This window comes from Trichosurus vulpecula, chromosome 4 (assembly GCF_011100635.1).
Source record: "Trichosurus vulpecula isolate mTriVul1 chromosome 4, mTriVul1.pri, whole genome shotgun sequence".
NCBI lineage: Eukaryota > Metazoa > Chordata > Mammalia > Diprotodontia > Phalangeridae > Trichosurus > Trichosurus vulpecula.
The window spans coordinates 421,831,684-421,853,783 of NC_050576.1; the positions used below are offsets into that span (position 1 = coordinate 421,831,684).

General features: G+C 35.9%; 1 protein-coding gene across 1 annotated transcript; it reads right to left on the minus strand.

Annotated features, from left to right (window-relative positions):
• Positions 1-14,544: 14,544 nt before the first annotated feature.
• On the minus strand, positions 14,545-15,137 carry LOC118848003 (60S ribosomal protein L18a-like). Its single transcript, XM_036756713.1, has one exon. The coding sequence runs from the start codon at positions 15,135-15,137 to the stop codon at positions 14,607-14,609; it is 531 nt and encodes a 176-aa protein (XP_036612608.1). The 3' UTR covers positions 14,545-14,606.
• Between the last annotated feature and the right edge of the window lie 6,963 nt (positions 15,138-22,100).

The window sequence follows — 22,100 nt, forward strand, 5'->3', positions numbered from 1 at the left end:
TAAAAAATGGCTCTGAACCAATTCTAGAACTGCAGAACCCACAAAACAGCAGAGGGAAGCAGGGCTCCAGCCCAGGACAGCCTGGATGGTCTCTGGGTGAGGTCTTTCCCACACGGAGCTGGGAGCTGGGAGCTGGGAGCTGGGAACGGAGTGGAGCAGAGCCCAGCCTTAGCGGTGCGGACCAACCAGACCAGGAGCCAGGCGGAGGGGGCCCTAGCACCCTGAATCAGTGAGCTGCAGCAGTTACCAGACTTCTCAACCCACAAACACCAAAGACAACAGAGAAGGTTAGTGGGAAAAGCTGTAAGAGTGGAAGGAGTTCGAGGTTCGGCTTCCAGCCCCAGGGGCAGCGGAAGTGGGGCAGCCAAGGCTGTTATTGCTTCCGGTCCCAGGCCCACCTGGTGGGAGGAATTAAGTGGCAGATCAGAGCAGGAGTGCATGGCCTGCTGAAGATCTAAGCCCAGTCCGGGTTGGGGGTTGGGGAAGGAGCAGTGCTGGTGTGGCAGAGCCGGCACCTCCCCCCCAAACATGGAACATAGAACTCTCTAGTCTACAAGCAGTCATACCCTGCTGAAAAACTCAAGGGTCAAGTTAGTTGGTTGGGAATATGGCCAGGCAGCGAAAACGCACCCAGATTCAGTCTCAGACTTTGCATTCTTTCTTTGGTGACAAAGAAGACCAAAACATACAAACAGAAGTTAACAAAGTCAAAGAGCCTACAACAGAAACCTCCAAGAAAAACATGAACTTGTCCCAGGCCATGGAAGAGCTCAAAAAGGATTTGGAAAAGCAAGTTAGAGAAGGAGAGGAAAAACTGGGAAGAGAAATGAGAAGGATGCAAGAAAACCATGAAAAACAAGTCAATGACTTGCTAAAGGAGACCCAAAAAATACTGAAAAATACACTGAAGAAAACAACACCTTAAAAAATAGACTAACTCAAATGGCAAAAGAGCTCCAAAAAGACAATGAGGAGAAGAATGCCTTGAAAGGCAGAATTAGCCAAATGGAAAAGGAGGTCCAAAGGACCACTGAAGAAAATGCTACTTTAAAAATTAGATTGGAGCAAGTGGAAGCTAGTGACTTGATGAGAAATCAAGATATTATAAAACAGAACCAAAGGAATCAAAAATGGAAGACAATGTGAAATATCTCATTGGAAAAACCACTGACCTGGAAAATAGATCCAGGAGAGATAATTTAAAAATTATTGGACTACCTGAAAGCCATGATCAAAAAAAGAGCCTAGATATCATCTTTCAAGAAATTATCAAGGAGAACTGCCCTGATATTCTAGAGCCACAGGGCAAAATAGAAATTGAAAGAATCCATAGATCGCCTTCTCAAATAGATCCCAAAAAGAAATCTCCCAGGAATATTGTCGCCAAATTCCAGAGCTCTCAGATCAAGGAGAAAATACTGCAAGCAGCCAGAAAGAAACAATTTGAGTATTGTGGAAACCCAATCAGAATAACCCAAGATCTGGCAGCTTCTACATTAAGAGATCGAAGGGCTTGGAATACGATATTCCGGAGGTCAATGGAGCTAGGATTAAAACCTAGAATCAGTTACCAAGCAAAACTGAGTATCATGCTCCAAGGCAAAATATGGATTTTCAATAAAATAGAGGACTTTCAAGCTTTCTCAGTGAAAAGACCAGAGCTGAATGGAAAATTTGACTTTCAAACACAAGAATCAAGAGAAGCATGAAAAGGTAATCAAGAAACAGAAATCATAAGGGACTTACTAAAGTTGAACTGTTTTGTTTACATTCCTACATGGAAAGATTACATGTATGATTCATGAGACCTCAGTATTAGGGTAGCTGAAGGGAATATGCATATATATATATATATATGTTTATGTATATATATATATAAGTGAATGTGTATGTATGTATATATCTGTGTGTATATGTATATATATATATGTGTATATATGTATATGTGTGTATATATATATATAAAAGAGATTGAGAGAGCAGACACAGGGTGAGTTGAAGATGAAGGGAAGATATCTAAAAGAAATAAAATCAAATTAAGGGATAAGAGAGGAACATGCTGAGAGAGGGAGATAGGGAGAGATAGAATGGGGTGGATTATCTCGCATAAAGGTGGCAAGAGGAAGCAGCTCTGTGGGAAGAGGGGAGAGGGCAGGTGAGGGGGGAATGAGTGAACCTTGCTCTCATCAGATTTGGCCTGAGGAGGGAATACCATACATACCCAATTGGGTATCTTACACCTCAGGAAAGAAGAGGAAGGAAGATAAAAAAAAAGGGGGGGGATGATGGAGGGGAGGGCAGATAGGCGTGGAGGTAATCCAAAACAAACACTTTCGAAAGGGGACAGGGTCAAGGGAGAAAATTCAATAAAGGGGGATGGGTTGGAAAGGAACAAAATATAGTCTTTCACAACATGAGTATTGTGGAAGGGTTATACATAATGTTACACATGTGGCTTATGTTGAATGGCTTGACTTCTTAGGGAGGGTGGGTGAGAAGGGAAGAGGGGAGAGAATTTGAAACTCAAAGTTTTAAAAACAGATGTTCAAAAACAAAAAAAAAAGTTTTTGCATGCAACTAGAAAATAAGATACACAGGCAATGGGGCATAGAAATTTATCTTGCCCTACAAGAAAGGAAGGGAAAAGGGGATGGGAGGGAAGTGGGATAATAGAGGGGAGCACTGACTGGGGAACAGGGCCACCAGAATATATGCCATCTTGGAGTGGGGGGGAGGGTAGAAATGGGGAGAAAATTTGTAATTCAAACTCTAGTGAAAGTCAATGCTGAAAACTAAATATATTAAGTAAATAAATTTAAATTTAATAAAAAAGAAATTAATTGAATTGATATCTTTTATGCTGATTTTCCCCATACAAGTCATTATTGGTAAAAAATGTTGAAACCTATTAGCAGGTATCATAGCCACCCCCTCCTAAAGGGCACTCTCCTTTACATCACCTTGGCCACTAGAAAGATTGTTCATTTGTTGTTCATTCATTTACAGTCATGTCTAACTTCATAACCCAATTTGGGGTTTTCTTGGCAAATATATTGGAGTGGTTTGACATTTCCTTCTTCAGCTCATCTTACAGATGAAGGAACTGAGGTAAACAGAATTAAGTGGTTTGTTGAGGGTCACATAGCTAGTAAGTGTCTGAGGCCAGACTTGAACTCAGCAAAAAGAGTCTTTCTGACTCCAGGCCCAGTATTCTAAAAAATGAGTTCTAGCTGCCTGTTGAGAGTTAACTCAACCTTAAGACAGTGCCTACAAAGCATTGGTGCCCACTTAGTTTATTTCTGAATTCAGTATAGCCAATAAATGAATCATTGCTCCCTCTCGCTTGGCTATTTTTGGTCTACTTTTGTGCTGGGCAAGCACATCACTCAAGACTTTGTTCCTCACAGGATATGGCTGTCAACAAAATCTGTAGTGGACTCTAGCTTCTGTAACTCTAGCAACTTGCTTTCCTAACTTTCTGAAGCTCATAAGGATCTAACTGTACCCAATATTTCTTTACATATTAGCAGGAAAGAACAGACATAACAAAGAACACCAGACACACAGTCATATGTCAGTGTCTGGGGTGGGGAGATAAAGGTCTGAGGCTTCTCTCAACCAGGAGGCTTACAAAATTCCTCATTCAAATGAATCCAGGAAACAGAAGGGGAGAGAGAATGCCTTGGCCAGTGCCTTTTGAACAAGCCCACCTAATTCCGGTCACCAGCCCATCAAAAGTCTATTTCTTTACAAGGTAGTTATCAGGCTGGAAACAATTATGGAATAGATGTGCATTTTCTGAAGCCCACATATGGATTGCATCAGCCAAGCAAGCTGTTCATGCTCATAAGGGCTGGGTTTGGTCATTCTCCCATTACAGAAGGAAAAAAAAATGCATAGTTTTATTCTTTCAGTGATTCTTCTGAATGGAGAAACATTTTTTTAAATCATGTGGGCTTTAAGAAAAACAAAGCTTTTAAAGCCTAAATTTCAAATACTTATTACCAAGATTTCTTTTTGGACCTTCTTTAAATGTCCATCCACCTTTACTACATCATAATTTGTGCAACCCTTTGTTACTGTTTAGAGCATTCATAAATGCAATTAGTCACCTTGGAATAAGAGGTGAATGAGCGATTTCACATGTAATTAAACAATTACCAACACAGCACCATTTAAAGTGCTTGAGCCCATGTGTTTTTTAAATTGACTGTAAAGCATCCAAATCAGCTAATGTGAGATGAGATAGTATTTTGTAAGGCCTGGTCAATGGGTTCTATAGAGACATCAGGCTCTTCAGTCAAGTACTACAATTTTATTTCTGAAATGGGACCTGAGAAATAAAGTAAAAGAAGCTGAAAGCACAGAAAATGGAAGCCCCCAAAGAAATCTCCATGTGATATAAATTATATTTCTTTGTGGCAAGGAAGGGACATGTGGCTTTCAATTTTATTTTTAATCTGTGCTTAACACAAGAGTGCAGAGCAGCACAACAAAAACCACTTTGGATTCAATAAAAGATCTTTGTTTTCTAGATCATTTGCTGCAGTGATTCTAAAAAAGCCAGCATATTTTAAGAAATGAGCAAGAATGCCACAACTTCTTATTTGTTTAAACAATTTCTATTATTTTAGTTATGTACACTAATCTAAGGATTGATGGTGATTTTATTACTTTTCTTTTCTAGATTGTAAATGCATTGAGATAAGGATTGGTGATTTCTTAATTTTCTAGCTTCCTCAGAGCCTAGCATAGTGCCTTGAACCTAATAGGCACTCCACAAACTTGTTGAATTAAATTTCCAGTGTTAAATTGTCACTCTACTTCTACAACCAAGTCATTCCACTTTTAAAATGATAAGATACTTCAGCTTGGTGCCAAAGCACCTCAATTTACTTATGAAAAGGCAAAAAGGGATTTGACACCCACTCCATATTCACTACAATATATCTAATCTCACCTCCATTAATGATTTCCAACTATTTTAGTCTGTTGGATTAGTGTAAGTGGGAGTGGCTATATAATTTGATGGGGAGTGGCTATATAATGTGATTTATTATAAAGAGGTGGGGAAGAGGGAGGGAGGGAGGGAGGATGAGAGAGACACACGGAGACAGAGAGAGAGGGAGAGAGAAAGAGAGAGAGAGAGAGAGAGAGCAATATTAAGTGTTTACAATGTCAAGCTAAGCAAAAGCACATCTAGTATTTGGACTAGATTCTTGGTAATGCGCTTGCCCCTTGGCAATGCTTGTAACTAAATATTTAATTATATTTAGGTAAATACTTGGGATTTCCAAATCTGTAACTATGTCAGACTTTTCCTGTTCAAAGGGAGAACTAACCATCAACTGTGCATAAACTTCTAAAGACTGGTTAAGTCACACATGCTATGAAAAAAAAAAATTTGTAAGACTTTCATCAGCATTTTTAAAAAAACAGAACTTATTAAAGATTCAGTAAAACAACTCTATGTGGCATTGACTTATTTGCATGTGTTTAAAAAATATGAACTAGTATATAAGGAATTACAGAGATATTGTAAAAATGACTGAGTTCAGATCCTTCCCTTGACATTAGCTATGTAACCATGGACGAATCACTTCATCTCTCTGAGACTCAGGTTTAGACAATATTCTAAGTCTCAGGACCCAGACAATAATCTAAGTTAATTCTACCAAGTATATGTTAAGTTTAACTCTATCACATTAAAGACTGCTAGAAATATCATATATGTATCGATAAGTTCCTCTACTACAAGTTAGAAGATCAGAATTCTAGTTTTAGTTTTACTTGAACAAACTGTGATTTGGAGCATTTCTTTAATTTAGTCTGAATTCCCATATCTACAAAATAGGGAAGTTGAAATGTAGGTCTCTAAAATTTATCCAACTCTAATAGTTCATGACTATGAATTTGTAGCACAGGAATTATCAACAGTCAGGGTCACACAGCATTATTGAGTTTAGTTACTAAATCTGATGGCTTTTTTTCAATCTTCATTCTCCTTGAACTTTCTGTGATATTTAACACTCTCTTCCATCTAGTCCTCCTATGTACTCTTCTTCCTTGGCTCTCATGACAGCTCTTTATCCCAATTTCCTTCTACCTGTCTGACTAGTCCTTCTCATGATCCTTTACAGATTCGATGTCCTGTTTTCCTCAACATGCACAAAAGTGAATTCCTTACCTTTCTTCCAGAGTCTACCATTCTGCTCAACTTCTATATTTCTATTGATTGCACCATTATCTCCTAGTCATCTAGACAAAATACCAGCAACAGCTTTCATGTACAATCAAAACCTCAAAGGAAAAATAAAACACCTTGCCCACAAAATCAATTAGAATTCCTAGAAGAAATTATGTCCATCTCCTCCTGTAACTCATTTAATTTTTCCTTCAAAAAATTGGATGCTATACCATTTGGTATAGATATGTTCAGTATTGATATTAGTTTATTGTCTATAGTACCTTTTTAGCAAAATGTATTTTCCCTGATTATCTCTTTTAATTAGGTTTATATATGATTTTACTTTGAGATCATGATTGCTACCCCCAACTTTTGTATTTCAGCTAAAATATAATAGATTTTTCTCCAGTCCCTTGTTTGAATCTGAGTTGATCTTTCTGTTTCAAGTGTATTTCTTGTAAGCAACATATTGTTGGCTTCTGGTTTCTAATCCATTTTTGCTATCCTTTTCTATTTTATGGGTGAATTCATCACATTCACATTCACAGTTATGAGTTATTTCTCTCCATCCTATTCTCTTCTGTTTATCCTTCTCTGTTTTCACCCTGTCCCCTCCCTCTTGTCCCCCTACTTTCTTTTAGCCCCTTCCTCTCCTATTTCTTTTAGTAAGGTGAATATCTTGAGTAAGGTGAATATCAGTACTCAACAGTGTGTGGATAGAGGAGAGAGAGAGAGAGAGAGAGAGAGAGAGAGAGAGAGAGAGAGAGAGAGACTTCACTCCTTGAACTAGTTCAGATAAGACTGTGGTTCGAGTATTGGCCCCCACCCCCTGTTTTCTTCTCCATTGTATAAAGTCTTCCTTGGATGCCTTTTTACAAGATAATTTTCACCACTTTTCCTCTCTCTTTAACCTTCTCCCGGTGCATGCATCCATCTTACTTTCCAATTAATTTTTTGAGATCATCTCAACATAATAAATTCACACTCATGGCCTCTGTCTAAATAGACTCCTTATAACTCCCCTAATGATCATATTTTTAGGGGTTGCATGTCTCGTCTTCCCATACAGGAATATGAATAGTTTAACCTTGTGAAATCCCTTATGATTTCTCCCTCGTGTTTACCTTTTGTTGCTTCTCTTACGTCTTGAGCTTGAACATCAGATTTTTCTATTCAGCTCTGGACTTTTCATCAGGAATGGTTTTTATGATCAGGTTCTTTTTCTTCTCTGCTCATTCTTACCATCTACTTCATGACTTTGGACTTCATGCTAGAATTGGCAACTGCTCACCTCTGAAGGGGATGACTAACATAGGCTTCTTTCTTTTATGTTATGCTGTTTTCATAGCACAGAGGGCAGCCTAACAATTTTTGGTGCCTCCAATGTGAGGTGACCCCAGCAGGAGCCTGTTCACTGTGCTCCAGGTACACAGATAGGAATCCTTCTCCCTCATGGCCACTACCACTCCCCTCTGTCCTGGAGCTATAACCTGGAACTGGGTAATGTGCAATGGAACTGCTAAAATACCACCAGATCATGTCCCCACTGCTAATACAGAAGTCCCCTGGAATCTTTTTCTGTGCTGGTTTTCAGGATCCTAACAATCCCTGAGTGCTGGGCTGTACCATGCCACTATTTTTCTTTATTTTCTTTTCTTCTTTTACTTAAAAATATTTTATTTTTTTCCAATTATATGTAAAGAGAATTTTCAACATTCATCTTTGTAAGAGTTTGAGCTCCAAATTTTTCTCCCTCCTTCCATTCCATCCCTTCATCCCATAACAACAAGCATTCTGATATTGGTTATACACATATTATGAGGTTAAACATAATTCCACATTAGTCACGTTGTGATAAAAGAATCAGAACAAAATGGAAAAGCCATGAAAAAGAAAAAGAAGGTAAAATAGTATGCTTTGATCTGCCTGCAGACTCCACAGTTCTTTCTATGGATGTGGTCAACATTTTCCATCACGAGTCCTTTGTAATTGTCGTGGATCACTGCATTGCTGAGAAGAGTTCAGTCTGTCATAGTCATCACACAATGTTGTTGTTACTGTGTACAACATTCTCCTGATTCTTCTCACTTTACTTAGCATCAGTTCATATAATTCTTTCCAGGTTCTTCTGAAATCTGCCTGTTCATCATATCTTATGAAACAATAGTATTACATTACATTCATATACCACAACTCTTTCAGCCTCTCCCCAATTGATGGGCATCCCATCAATTTCCCATTTTTTGCCACCACAAAAAGAGATGCCATAAATATTTTTATACATGTGGTTTGTTTTCCATTTTTTATGATCTCTTTGGAATATAGACATAGTAGTGGTATTGATGGATCAAAATGTATGCACAGTTATACAGATGTTTGGTCAAAGTTTCAAATTGCTCTCCAGAAAGGTTGTATCAGTTCACAACTCCACCAAAAATACATTAGTATTGCAATTTTCCCACATCTTCTCCAACATTTGTGATTTTCCTTTTCTGTCACATTAGCCAATCTTATAGGTGTGAGGTGGTACCTCAGAGTTGTTTTAATTTGCATTTCTCTAATCAATAGTGATTAGAAGCATTTTTTCATATGACTATATGACTTTAATTTCTTCATCTGAAAACTGCTTATTCATACCTTTTGACCATTTATTTATCAATTGGGGAATGACTTATATTTTTATAAATTTGACACAGTTCTTTATGTGTTTTAGAAATGAGGCCTTTACCAGGGACTATGGCTGTAAAAACTTGTATCCCAACTTTCTGTTTTCCTTCTAATCTTGGTTGCATTGGTTTTGTTTGTGCAATTTTTTTTAATTTAACATAATCAAAATTATCTATTTTGCCTTTCATAATGTTTTCTATCTCTTGTTCAGTCACAGGTAAACTATTCCTTGCTCTCCTAATTTGCTTATGGTATCACCCTTTATGCCTGAATCATGTACCCATTTTGACCTCATCTTGATACAGGATGTGAGATGTTGGTCTATGCCTAGTTTCTGCCATAGTATTTTGCAGTTTTGTCAAAAAGGGAGTTTTTATCCCAGAAGCTGGATTCCTTGGGTTTATCAAACAGTAGATTACATAGTCATTGACTATTGTGTCTTGTGTACCTAACCTATTCAACTAGTTCACCAGTCCATTTCTTAGCTAGTAGTATATAGTTTTGATGATTCATGCTGTATAGTATAGTTTTAGATGTGGTACAGCTAGGCCACCTTTCTTTATATTTTTTTCAATTAATCCCCTTGATATTCTTGACCTTTTGTTCTTCCAGGTGGATTTTGTTATTATTTTACTTAGCTCTATAAAACAATTTTTGATAATTTGATTGGCATGGCACTGAATAAGTAAATTAATTTAGGTAGAATTGTCATTTTTGTCATACTAGCTCTTCTTACCCATGAGCAACTGATATTTTTGCAATTGTTTAGATCTGACTTTATTTGTGTGAAAAGTGTTTTGTAATTGTGTTCACATAGTTTCTGTTTTGTCTTGGCAGGTAGACTCCAAACTATTTTATGTTGTTTACAGTTATTTTAAATGGAATTTCTGTTTCTATCTCTTGCTGCTGAGCTTTGTTGATGACATACAGAAGTGCTGATGATTTATGTGGGTTTATTTTTTATCCCGCAATTTTGCTAAAGTTGTTAATTGTTTCAAGTAGTTTTTTTTAGTTAGTTCTCTAGGCTTCTCTTAGTGTACCATTATATCATTTGCAAAGGGTGATAGTTTTATTTCCTCATTGCCTATTTTAATAACTTTTATTTCTTTTCCTTATCTTACTGTTAAAGCTAAAATTTCTAGTACCAAATTGAGTAATGACGGTGATAATGGGCATCCTTGTTTGACTGTTGTTCTTATTGCAATGCTTCTAGCTTATCCTCATAACATATAATGCTTGATGATGGTTTTAGATAGATATTGATTATCATTTCAAGGAAAACTATATTTGTGTCTTTGCTCTCTAGTGTTTTTAATAGTAATGGGTGCTGTATTTTGTCAAAAGGTTTTTCTGCAGCTATTGAAATAATCATATAATTTCTGTTAGTTTTGTTATTGATATGGTCAATTATGCTAATATTTGACCTAATATTGAACCAGGCCTACTTTCTTCGTATAAATCCTACCTGATCATAATTTATTATCCTAGTGATAAATTGATGTAATTTCTTTGTTAGTATTTTATTTTAAAATGTTGTATCAACATTCATTTAGGGAAATTGGTCTATAATTTTTTTCTCTATTTTGGCTCTTTCTGGTTTAGGTATCAGCACTATATTTGTGTCATAAAAAGAATTTGGTAGAACTCCTTCTTCATCTATTTTTCCAAATAGTTTATATAGTATTGGAATAAATTGTTTTTTTAAATGTTTGGTAGAATTCACTCTGGCCCTGGAGATTTTTTTCTTAGAGCATTCATTGATAATATTCAATTTCTTTTTTTTCTAAAATGAGGCTATTTAAGTGTTTTATGTTCTCTTCTGTCAATCTGGGAAATTTGTGTTTTCGTAAATATTCATCCATTTCACTTAGATTGTCAGATTTATTGGCATAGAGTTGGGCAAAATAGCTCCTAATTATTTCTTTAATTTCCCCTTCATTGGTGGTGAACTCACTCTCTTCATTTTTTATGTTGGCATTTGGGTTTTCTTCTTACTTTTCTCTAATCAAATTAACCAAAGATTGATCTATTTTATTGTGGGTTTTTTTTTCACAAAGCCAGCTCTAAGTTTTATATATTATTTTAATAGTTTTCTTATTTTCAATTTTGTCAATCTCTCCTTTGATTTTAATAACTTCTAATTTGGTATTTAATTGGGGGTTTTTAATTTGGTCTTTCTCTAGCTTTTTTAGCTGCATACCCAATTCATTGATATACACTTTTTCTGTTTTACTCATGTAAGCATTTAGAGATATAAAATTTCCTTTAAGAACTGCTTTGTCTGCATCTCATAAATTTTGGCATGCTGTATTATTATTGTCATTCTCTTTGATGAAACTACTGAATGTTTCTATTATTTGTTGTTTCACCCACTCATTGTTTAAGCTTAGATTATGTAGTTTCCAATGAGTTTTTAATCTGTATTTACATGGTCCTTTATTATATTAAATTTTTATTACATCATAATCTGAAATTGATGCATTTAATATTTCTGCCTTTCTGCATTTGATTGTGAGGCTTTTATACCCTAATATATAGTCAATTTTTGTGTAGGTGTCATGTGCCACTGAGAAAAAAGTATATTCCTTTCTACACTCCTATATTTCTATATTCCTATATTTCTATATCCTTCCCCTTTTAATTTTCTCCAGAAACTCTCCATCACATGTAACTTTTCAAAATTCCATCCACCTGCTTAACTTCTTGTTTATTTTGGGGTCAGATTTATCTAGCTCTGACAGGGGGAGGTTATGGTCCCCCATTCATAGAGTTTTGATGTATATTTCTTCCAGTGACTCACTTTTTCTTCTAAGTATTTGTTTAGCACTGATATTACTTCACTGTCTATGGTACCTTTTATCAAGATGTAGTTTCCTTCTTTATCTCTTTTAATGAGAGTTATTTTGCTTTTGCTTTGTCTCTGATAAGGATTGTTCCCCCTGCTTCTTTTTTTTTTTACTTCAGCTGAAGCATGATATATTCTGCTTCAGCCTTTAACTTTTATTCTGTGTGTATCACTCTGCTTCAAATGTGTTTCCTGTAAACAATATATTGTAGGATTCTGGTTTTTAATCCAAATGAATCCAAAATGAAAAAGCTACTTATTCCAAATTTAATTCTTCTTTTTCCTGACTCTTTGCCTTTTTTTCGTCACATAAATCTTTCACAATTGATTTTTTTTTCACTAAACTTTGTACTCAAAGCATGAGGTGTGGCATTGGGTTCAGCAAGACTTTGGGTCTCCCAAATATTTGGGCTAAATACCATAGGGAGTTGCAAAAGTATTGGTGGTTGCTTCTCCCATTGAAATTCCAAATGACTCTCTAGGAGGCCTGGCATAGAGACTATGAGAGTAAAGGACAGAATGTAGAATGTTCACTCATGGAAATGAAGCAATTTCTTTTGATTGAGGCTGCTTTAAAGGAAAATGAATCTCATAATATACCATATCTTCATTAAGTGATTGTAGTGATTATTTTCTATCAAACATAGTAAACATTGTATACAGTAACAACAATATTGTTTAAAAACAACTCTGAGTGACTAAGTCATTTAACTATTATAAATTCCCAAATTAACTACAAAGAACATATGAAGGAGGACTCTATCTGTATCCTGAGAAAGAACTGACAAAAAGAAGTATGTTATTACAGTAGAGAGAAAGAAAAGAGGGGGTGAACATTGTTTGAACCTTATTCTCATCAGACTTGGCTCAAAGAGGGGATAACATATACATTTAGTTGGATATAGAAATTTATCTTACCATATAGGGAAATAGGAGGGGAAAGGGGAAAGAAAACAAAAAGGGGAGGCTGATGAAAAGGAGACCGGAAGTAGGTGGGGAAAGAGGAAGGAAAGGGGGAGGCTGGTAGGAGGGAGGGAGGATTGAGGAAGGTTGTGGTTAGAAGCAAAACTCTGGAGAGGAGGTACAGGGTGAAAGGAGACAGAAACAGGGAATGGGGGATAAATCAGATGGAGAGAAATACAGAGTTTCTAATCATAATAATGAATGTGAATGGGATGAACTCTCCCATAAAATGGAAGCAGACAAATGTAGTTTTCCTTGAAATGATAATCAATATCTATCTAAAACCATCATCAAGCATTGTATGTAACATTTTTCCCTCCAGGGCTACATACACTTTTATCACATGTACAAGAGAACCGAATTTGGAATCAGAAGACCAGGATTCAAATCCTAACTCTGCTTTTTACTGCCTGTGGAACCCTGGGAAAGTTGTTCAAACTCCTTGTCTTTAGTTTTCTAATCTATAAAATGAAAAAATTGTGTTAGATGACCTCTAGGGTTTCTCCTAGTTCCGTAATCATGATCCTATGATCATTTAGTCAGAATTGCTATGACACAAAATGCCCTGCTTCATTTTAAAAGTGTTACATTTTAATTGGCTCTATCACCCTGTTAGAAACCTAGAAAAATCCTTCCTTAAAAAAAAAAAAGATGAGAATCCTCTCTTATTTGCGAATATGTTGAACAATGAGTAAAATGGAAAGACCACTGTAATTAATTTTAGCCTGGCAACATAATCTAATGTTAGCAATGAAAATACCAATATCCAATCAGTTACAAGTTCCGCCACTACTCTTACAATGCGTGTCATGCCCATTTATTTCTGTCTATTCCAACTACAACCACTCTAATATGGGCCCTGGGGTTCTCACTATTATTTGAACCATTTTGACAGCCTTTTAACTGGTCTTCTTGCATCCATCCTTTGGACCTTCCACTTTGTACATCCATTGCAGGACTAATCTTCCATCTGCATAAATCTAGTCATATCATTTCGTTGTGCAGAACTCATCATGATTCTCTATTGCCTAACTAGAAAGTTCAGAATCATTTTTTTTTCACTGGCATTACCCTGTATTTCTAGCCTTAATTCATACTACTCCCCTCTACATTAAAAAAAATAGATTATTCACAGACCCTAAACACCCTCTTGCTTTCATGCTACCTTTTCTCACATCTGTTCCCTGTACCTGGTATGTCTTCCCTCCTTCTTTTCCTGTTGAGTCAAATGAAACTTATCATATTAAGATTTCTTTAATATCCTATTAATTGTTAATAAATTTGTATTTTTTCCTTCTGGAAATCATGTAAGATTTTGTCATTAGACCTTTCTACCCCCAGTATACCAGAAGAGCACTAGGTTTGGAGTTAGGAAGACCTGGGTTCAAATCCTACCTCAGCTATTTACTAGTTGTATGAATCTGGATAAATCACTTAACTTTTCATGGTCTCAATTTCCTCTTTAGCAAAATGAAGGGGCTAGACTTAATGGACCCCTAGATCATTTCTAGATCTAAATGTATGTTCCTATGAACACTAATGTATTTCTGTGTCATGTTGTCATGTTGTTATCTGTGTATATGCAATATCCTCTTTCCATGAGGGGAGGAAGCATATTGTATCTATAATTTATAATTTGCCTGATCCTCAGAACAGTGCACCACTGAATTTAAAAAAAATTATCAGACATGACCACTTTTTCAAGAAATTGATTCCACACAAGCTTCAGAAGGTTTTCTTCAAGGAACTGCAGTTTAGCCCTTTCCAGGTCTAAGTTCTACCATCCACTGCTCTTCCCCTCTATTGGAAAGGAGACTCCTATGTGTTTTGCTGATAGATGCTCTTACACATGCTGGGCAGAATTCCATTTTTTTTGGGGGGGTTTCCAATTGAGAAATTTATTTAAACGGGTCAAATAAAACAGGTGCCTCCTTGTCTCTGTACTTAGAAGAAGGTGTTGGGTCTCTTGGTAGTAAAGCGTGGTTTGTGCTGACGCCGTAGCACTCTGTGGGGCAGAGGGAACTTGATTTTGGAATCGTGAAACTGCTTGACTGCGGGCCGGCGGCACTTGCTGGCAGGAATTTCTTCCACTTTCATGATCCGGATAGAGTGAGCCCGGGCACGGTGACGGGCTCCCATATCTCGGTAGCACTGAGTGACAGCACCAGCGGTGGTCAGGTCCCTGTACTCCCTGTACATGTTGTGGGTCCCACTCCTGGAATCGTAGCGCAGCCAGATGCCAAAATTTTTCACTCTAAGAGGGGACTTTTCAAAGACCTGTCCACAGTATACAATTTCTCCAGAAGACTTCTTCATCTTTTTCAGCTGAGAAACGAAGTACCAGAATCGGGACTTTGCTACAACATGGTTAGGAGCAAAGATCCGCATCCGATAAAGAGGCGGCACTGGACTCTTGGGAGTAGGCAGGCAGCGTCCAACTACCTTATACTCTCTCAGGGTGCCCGAGGCCTTCATAGTGCTGCCGCCAGAATTCCATTTTTTAAAAACAATAACTCTATATGCACAGAGTTGGCTTGTTAAGTGCCACTATGTAGGAAGCAACCCGTGGTATCTGGACATTATATACCAAAACAACCCCATGATTACCAATTTTCTCTGCATGGAGAATTGAAAGTATATCTTATGTAATCTAAATTCCTCTAGAACACTGTCATTTCCAGAAATAGTAAAATTGCTCTACAAAATATTCTGAATTTTTTCAGTTCACAAAAGTCAGAACTATTTTGTAGTAGATGATCTATTGTATCTAAAGCACTAAAAATAAAAGTGTTTGATTCATTTGGTAATGCAGTCATGAAGATGATATTTAATGTTTTTATAAAACTTCATTTCCAAATATTAATTCACCTTCAATTTCACAACACATACATTAGATATACTTCCATTTCACCACAACTCTAATCCTTTTAATTCATAAATAGTGAGAACAAAGGAATGGGAGTGCATATGGAATTAATCGACTTTAAAATTACTTTTAAAAAAAAATATTTGGGAGTTTTCTAAAATCTAAAGCACATTTTGTCAAATGACATATTCCCTAAATTTTAAATCCATATGTAACTTGAAAGAAACAGTTCATATGCCACTTCATATTCAGTTATATCAAATTTTTATTAAAAAAAAACATATCCTTAAAGGCTATTTGACATGTTAGAACCCTTTTTGATAAATGCCTTTAAATCTTTTATTTAAAAGATGTTGTATTTTTCAGATGATTAAATTAGTCTGTCACTTAACAAAAAAGTTTGGTTTAAGTTTGAAACTTCATTAAGATCAGGTATTAAATGAAGTAAAAAAAATTCTCTGCTTTTATGAGTTCATGGGATTTTAATCTTTACAATTGATTTCTAGTATATATTCATGTGAAGTTAACTAGAGTGTAACAAGTCCTGTGAGTAAAGGAAATGAACGATCTACTAGTCCCTGTAAAGAAGCTGATAGCGAATGAGGAAATTCTTTCCCCCTTAAGGCCAAGGAGAAGCTTCTGTGTTCCCAGGGTGATATCTTAAGCTAGAGGCCTGTAGAAAGAGAAGGAGAAATGGGTTGTTTATTTTAAAACATCTTGGGAAGTGTATTCTAGTGGGACACTAGATTTGGAGGCAGAGAACTTGAGTCAAATCCCAAATTCCATTATGACCCTAAGAAAAGAATTGTCAAGATTCTCATTAAAACTCTTCTTCATTAATGAAAGCAGCCAACAGATTTGGCTAAATCAGTCTCCCATTTGTAGCATAGATTGGGACAGGGCTGAACCTGTACCCACCATTTAATTAGCCAATTATGACTCCTAGATGAGGAAACCCCCTCTGACAATGTTGGTCAACACATTCTCTTCACATTACAGATGTAGAAACTTACCTAGAATACTAAAAAGATATTTATTTGCCCAGGATCACACAAACAGAAAGTGTCAGAGGTGGGAACTGAACAAATCTTCCTGGCTTTGAGGTCAACTACACCATTCCATCTTTTGATAATAGCAAGATTGGGGATGGGGGAGAAGTAAACCTTAGTATTGCCAAAGAATGGCAATGAAGAAAATATGAATAGTTATCAATGCAATTTACATTCATTATAACATTTAATGAAAATAATTTACACATGCAATGGGGGATTCTTCCATGAAATTATTTTTAATAATATTTTCTTCTTTCCCAATTGCATGTAAAAACATTTTTAACATTCATTAAAAAAATTAGCTCCAAATTCTCTCCTCTCCCTTTGACCTTCCTGAGACAGTAAATAATTTTACATAGGTCATACCTGTGTAATCATGCAAAATATATTTCCATAGTCATGTAGTGAAAGAAAATGCAGACCTAACCTTAAAAAAACCCCACAAAACATAAAGTGAGAAATAATATGTTTCCATCTTCATTCAGTTCTTTCCCTGGAGGTGAAGAGCATTTTTTATCACGAGTCTTTTGGAACAGTCTTGGATCATTGTATTGCTGAGAACAGCTAAGTCATTCACAGCTGATCGTTATACATACCTTATATGTAGGTACTCTGTGAAAAGGAATATAATTTTTGGTCACATATTTTATAAGCTAGCTTGGGTTTCAAGCTCAATTTTTAAAATTTCCTGTTTATTTTATTATTTTTTTCCAAAAAGCTGGAACAACTTATTCTGTCTTACATTTTTCATTTATGATTTCTTGAAATATAGTGTTGGAAAAATAAAGCTTTGAAAAAGTCCACTGTGATTCAAATTGAACTACTTGACTATAAACCTTTAAACCCAAATCACTATGGCTTTCATTGAATGGCTAACAATAGGTTCCAGTTCAATCCGCTCTTGCTCATTATTTGGGTTTTGATGGTTCTTAGTATAAATAGCAATTGTTTTCTGTTCTGGACAGAAAATCTTTAAAGTAATTAAATTGATTAAATTGAAAATCTTTAAATTAATTCCCAGATTGATCAAGAATCAATGCCAGATTGATTATTTGGTGATGGCAAACTAGGCTTCTTTTTGTCTCAATTCTTACCTGGACCTTGATCATTGAATGGGTATTTGTAAGGCCAATCAGTAAGTGACAGATCTTTCCCACCCATTGAATGGGCTTCAGATGGGGCCAACAGAGGGAGGCCTGATTAGAGGCAGGCCCACACCCTTTAACTAACTATGTATGAGGCCCCAGTCCCACACCCTTTTGCTAGTTAAGCACATGTAGGAGTGATTGTTTACAGGAAGGCCCTACGGGGGTTGGGGTGGGTGGTGGTTACAGGATAGCTTGGCTCCTTGCTGCGATACTTTGTTATAATTGCCTTGTTGCTACATTGAGGTGAGCTTACTGGTTTTGGAATATAATGGCTACTATATGGAATTGGAATTACTGGTCCTGGGATTGGATTCCCTTGTGTCTAAATAAATGTTATACTTCCTCTGCCTTCTACTTAGAGAATTTCTCTGAAATATTCAGGCACATTCATGGTCATCCTTGAGGTCATGAATCTTGCCTTACTGATATAGTATTGCCTCATACAAAAGGAGACCTGAGAAAGACTTTAGATTAAAAAGGCCAGGGTCACCAACTGCATCCTGGGACATTGCCAATACTCTTGGTTTTTGTCCTGCCACAGACACAGACTCTGGAGGAGAGAGTGAACTGATGACTTTGCACTTTCACTTAAATCCAGTTCACTAGCAAGTTAAGACATCATTCTGGTGATGTCATTGGCCCTGTTTTAGAAGAAGGAATGAGAAACAACAATATTGGGAAAGCTTCAAGTTTATCCCTCTTACAAATAATGCTTGCTGCTGGTTTTAAATAGATACTACTTCTCATTTTAAGGAAAGCTCCATTTATTCCTATGTTCTCTAGAAAGTTAGATTTTGTCAAAAGCTTTGTCTGTTATCTACTGATATAATCATATGATTTCTGTTGTTTTTGTTATGAATATGGTCATTATGTTGATAGATTTCCTAATATTGAACCAGTCTTGAATTCCTAGTATAAATCTCACTTTGTCATAGTATACAATCCTTGTTATATATGGCTGTAATCTTGCTAGTATATTAAGATTTTCATCAATATTCACTAGGGAAAGTGGTCTATAACTTTCTCTGTTTTTCCTCTTCCTGATTTAGGTAGAGCACCATATTTGTGTCATAAAAGGAATTTGGTAGGACTCATTCTTTGCCTGTTTTTCCAAATAGTTTACATAGTATTGTAATTAATTGTTCTTTAAACATTTGGTAGAATTCACTTGTCAATCAATTTGGTCCTGGGGATTTTTTTTGAGGGAGTTCATTGATGGCTCCTCCAATTTCTTTTTCTAAGATGTTTTTATTTAAGTATTCTATTTCCTCTTCTATTAATTTGGGCAGTTTACATTTTTGTCAATACTGATCCATTTTGTTTAGATTGTCAGATTTACTGTTATGTGTTTAAGCAAAATAGCTCCTAATAATTGCCTTAATTAACTTTTCATTTGTGATTCATTTATCCTTTTCATTTTTGAGACTAGTAATTTGGTTTTCTTTATTTTTAAGTCAAATTTACTAATACCAGTTTCTACTTTATTGGGGTTTTCCCCATAAAACCAGCTCTTATAGTTTTTTAAAATTAGTTTAATGGTTTTCTTGCTTTCAATTTTACTAATCTCTCCTTTGATTTTTTCAGGATTTCCAATTTGAGGTTTAATTGGGAATTTTATTTGTTCATTTTCTGGTTTGTTGTTGTTGTTGCATGCCCAATTCATTCATCTGCTCTTTCCCTATTTCATTGATGTAAACATTCACAGATGCAAATTTTCTCCTAAGTAATGTTTTGCTATATCCTGTAGTTTTTAGTGTGTTGTCTCATTGTTGTTTTTTTCTTTAATGAAATTATTGTTTCTATGATTTATTTTTTAACACTCTTTAAAATTAAACTATTTAGTTTCCAAATAATTTTTAGTCTATCTTTCCATGGCCCTTTATTAAATGTAATTTTTATTGCATCATGATCTGAAAAGGGTGCATTTAATATTTCTGCCTTTATGCATTTGATTGGGACTTTTATGCCCTAATACATGGTCAGTTTTTGTGTAGGTACTATGTAATGCTGAGGAAAAGTTATGTTTCTTTCTATCCCTATTCAATTTTCTAACTTTTCTAAAATTCTATTCACCCCCTTTATTTTTTTCTTATTTTTTTTTGTTAGAGTTATCTAGTTCTGAGAGGGGAACATTGAGGTCCCCCATTAGTATAGTTTTAGTGTCTCCCCCTATAACTTTTCTCCTCTAACATAACTCATTTAACTTCTCCTTTAGAAATTTAGATGCTATAAAACTTGGTGCATATATGTTTACTACTGGTATTACTTCATTGTCTATGGTACATTTTAGTAAAATATAGCTTCCTTACTTACCTCTTTTAATTAGGTCTATTTTTGCTTTTGCTTTGTCTGAGATCATGATTGTTATCCCTGCATTTTTTTTTTTACTTCATCTGATGCATAATGGATTCTGCTCCAGCCTGTTATGTTATTCAGTGTGTGTCTCTCTGCTTCAAATGTGTTTCTTGTAAATAGCACTTGGCCAATTCTACTTTTTAAGGTGTTGTTTTCTTCAGTGAATTTTTGTGAAATCTCTCATTGGACCTGAAAAATAGATCAAGAAAAGATGATTTAAGAATTATTAGGGGGCAGCTAGGTGGCACAGTGAGTAGAGTACCAGCCCTGGAGTCAGGAGGACCTGTGTTAAAATCCAGTCTCAGACACTTGACACACTTACTTGCTGTGTGACCTTGGGCAACTCACTTAACCCCAATTGTCTTGCCTTTCCCCCTCTAAAAAAATTAAATTAAATTAAATTTTAAAAGAATTATTGGGTTACCTGAGAGCTCTGGTTTTAATAAATAGCCTAGACATCATATTTCAAGAAATTATGTAGGAAAACTATACTGACATGCTAAGACCAGAGGAAAAAAATAAAAATTGAAAAGAGTCACCTCCTGAGATACCAGGAATATTATATCTGAATTCCAAAACTCTCAGGCCAAGGAGAAAATTCTTCATGTAGTCAGAAAGAAACAATTTAAATATTGTAGAGCCATGGTCAGGATGACACAAGATTTATCTGCTTCTACATTAAAGGATTGGAGGTCTTGGAATATGATGGAAGGTAAAGGAGCTAGGATTACAATTAAGAATAACCCACCCATTGGAACTTCCAGGGAAAACTAGATATTTGATGAAGTAGAGGAGTTTTAATAATTCCTCATAAAAAGACCAAGTTAAACAGAAAATTTGGTTTCCAAATACAAGACTAGAGAAAGGAATAAAAAGGTAAAGAAGAAAGAGAAAATATAAGGCATTCAATAAGGTTAAACTGTTTATATCCCCACATGAGAAATTACAGTTGTAACACTTAAGAACTGTTTCCCTATTAGGACAGTTTAAAGGAGTATACCTAGAGAGAGCAGGTGTGAGTTGTCTGTAATGGGATGTTTTCCAAAAATCAGAACAAAGGGGTGAGAAAGAGGAATGCATTGGCGGAAAGGGGAAGGGAGAGGTAGAATGGAGTTTATTATCTCATATAAAGGAGTCATTAAAGATCTATTACAGTGGAGAAGATTGGTGGGGGGAGGGGGGGTAATGCTTGAACCTTACTCTCATTGGAATTGGCTCAAAGACAGAATAACATACACACTCAGTTGGGCATACCGAAAGTCATTTTTTTTCCAGTTGTGTTTGAGTCTTTGTGAACCTATTTGGGGTTTTCATGGCAAAGTGTGTTTTTTTTAAATAATAAAATATAGTAAAATTTAGATTTTTTTTTTTTACTTTATGAAGCTTATTCTAAATATGCTAGATTTTATTTTTAGACTACCACCTGATTTTTCTTTTTTTTAAATTATTATTTATTTAATGCTTTTAGTTTTCAGCATTGATTTCCACAAGAGTCTGAATTACAAATTTTCTCCCTATTTCTACCCTCCCCCCCACTCCAAGATGGAATATATTCTGACTGAGCCATTCCCCAATCAGCCTTCCCTTCTATTGCCCCACTCCCCACCCTGCCATCTCCTTTTCTCTTACTTTCTTAGAGGGCAAGATAGATTTCCATGCCCCTGTATATCTTATTTCCTAGTTGCATGTAAAAACTTTTTTTTGAACATCTGCTTTTAAAACTTTGGGCTACAAATTCTCTCCCCTCTTCCCTTCCCACCACCTTCCCTAAGAAAGCAAGCAATTCAAGATAGGCCACACATGTATCATTATGTAAAATTCTTCCACAATACTCATGTGTTGAAAGACTAACTATATTTTTCTCCCTCCTATCCTGTCCCCCTTTATTCAATTTTCTCTCTTGACCCTGTCCCTTTTCAAAAGTGTTTGCTTTTGATTACCTCCTCCCCCATCTGCCCTCTCTTCTATCATCCCCCTTTTTTTATCTCCTTCCCCCTTCTTTCCTGTCGGGTAAGAT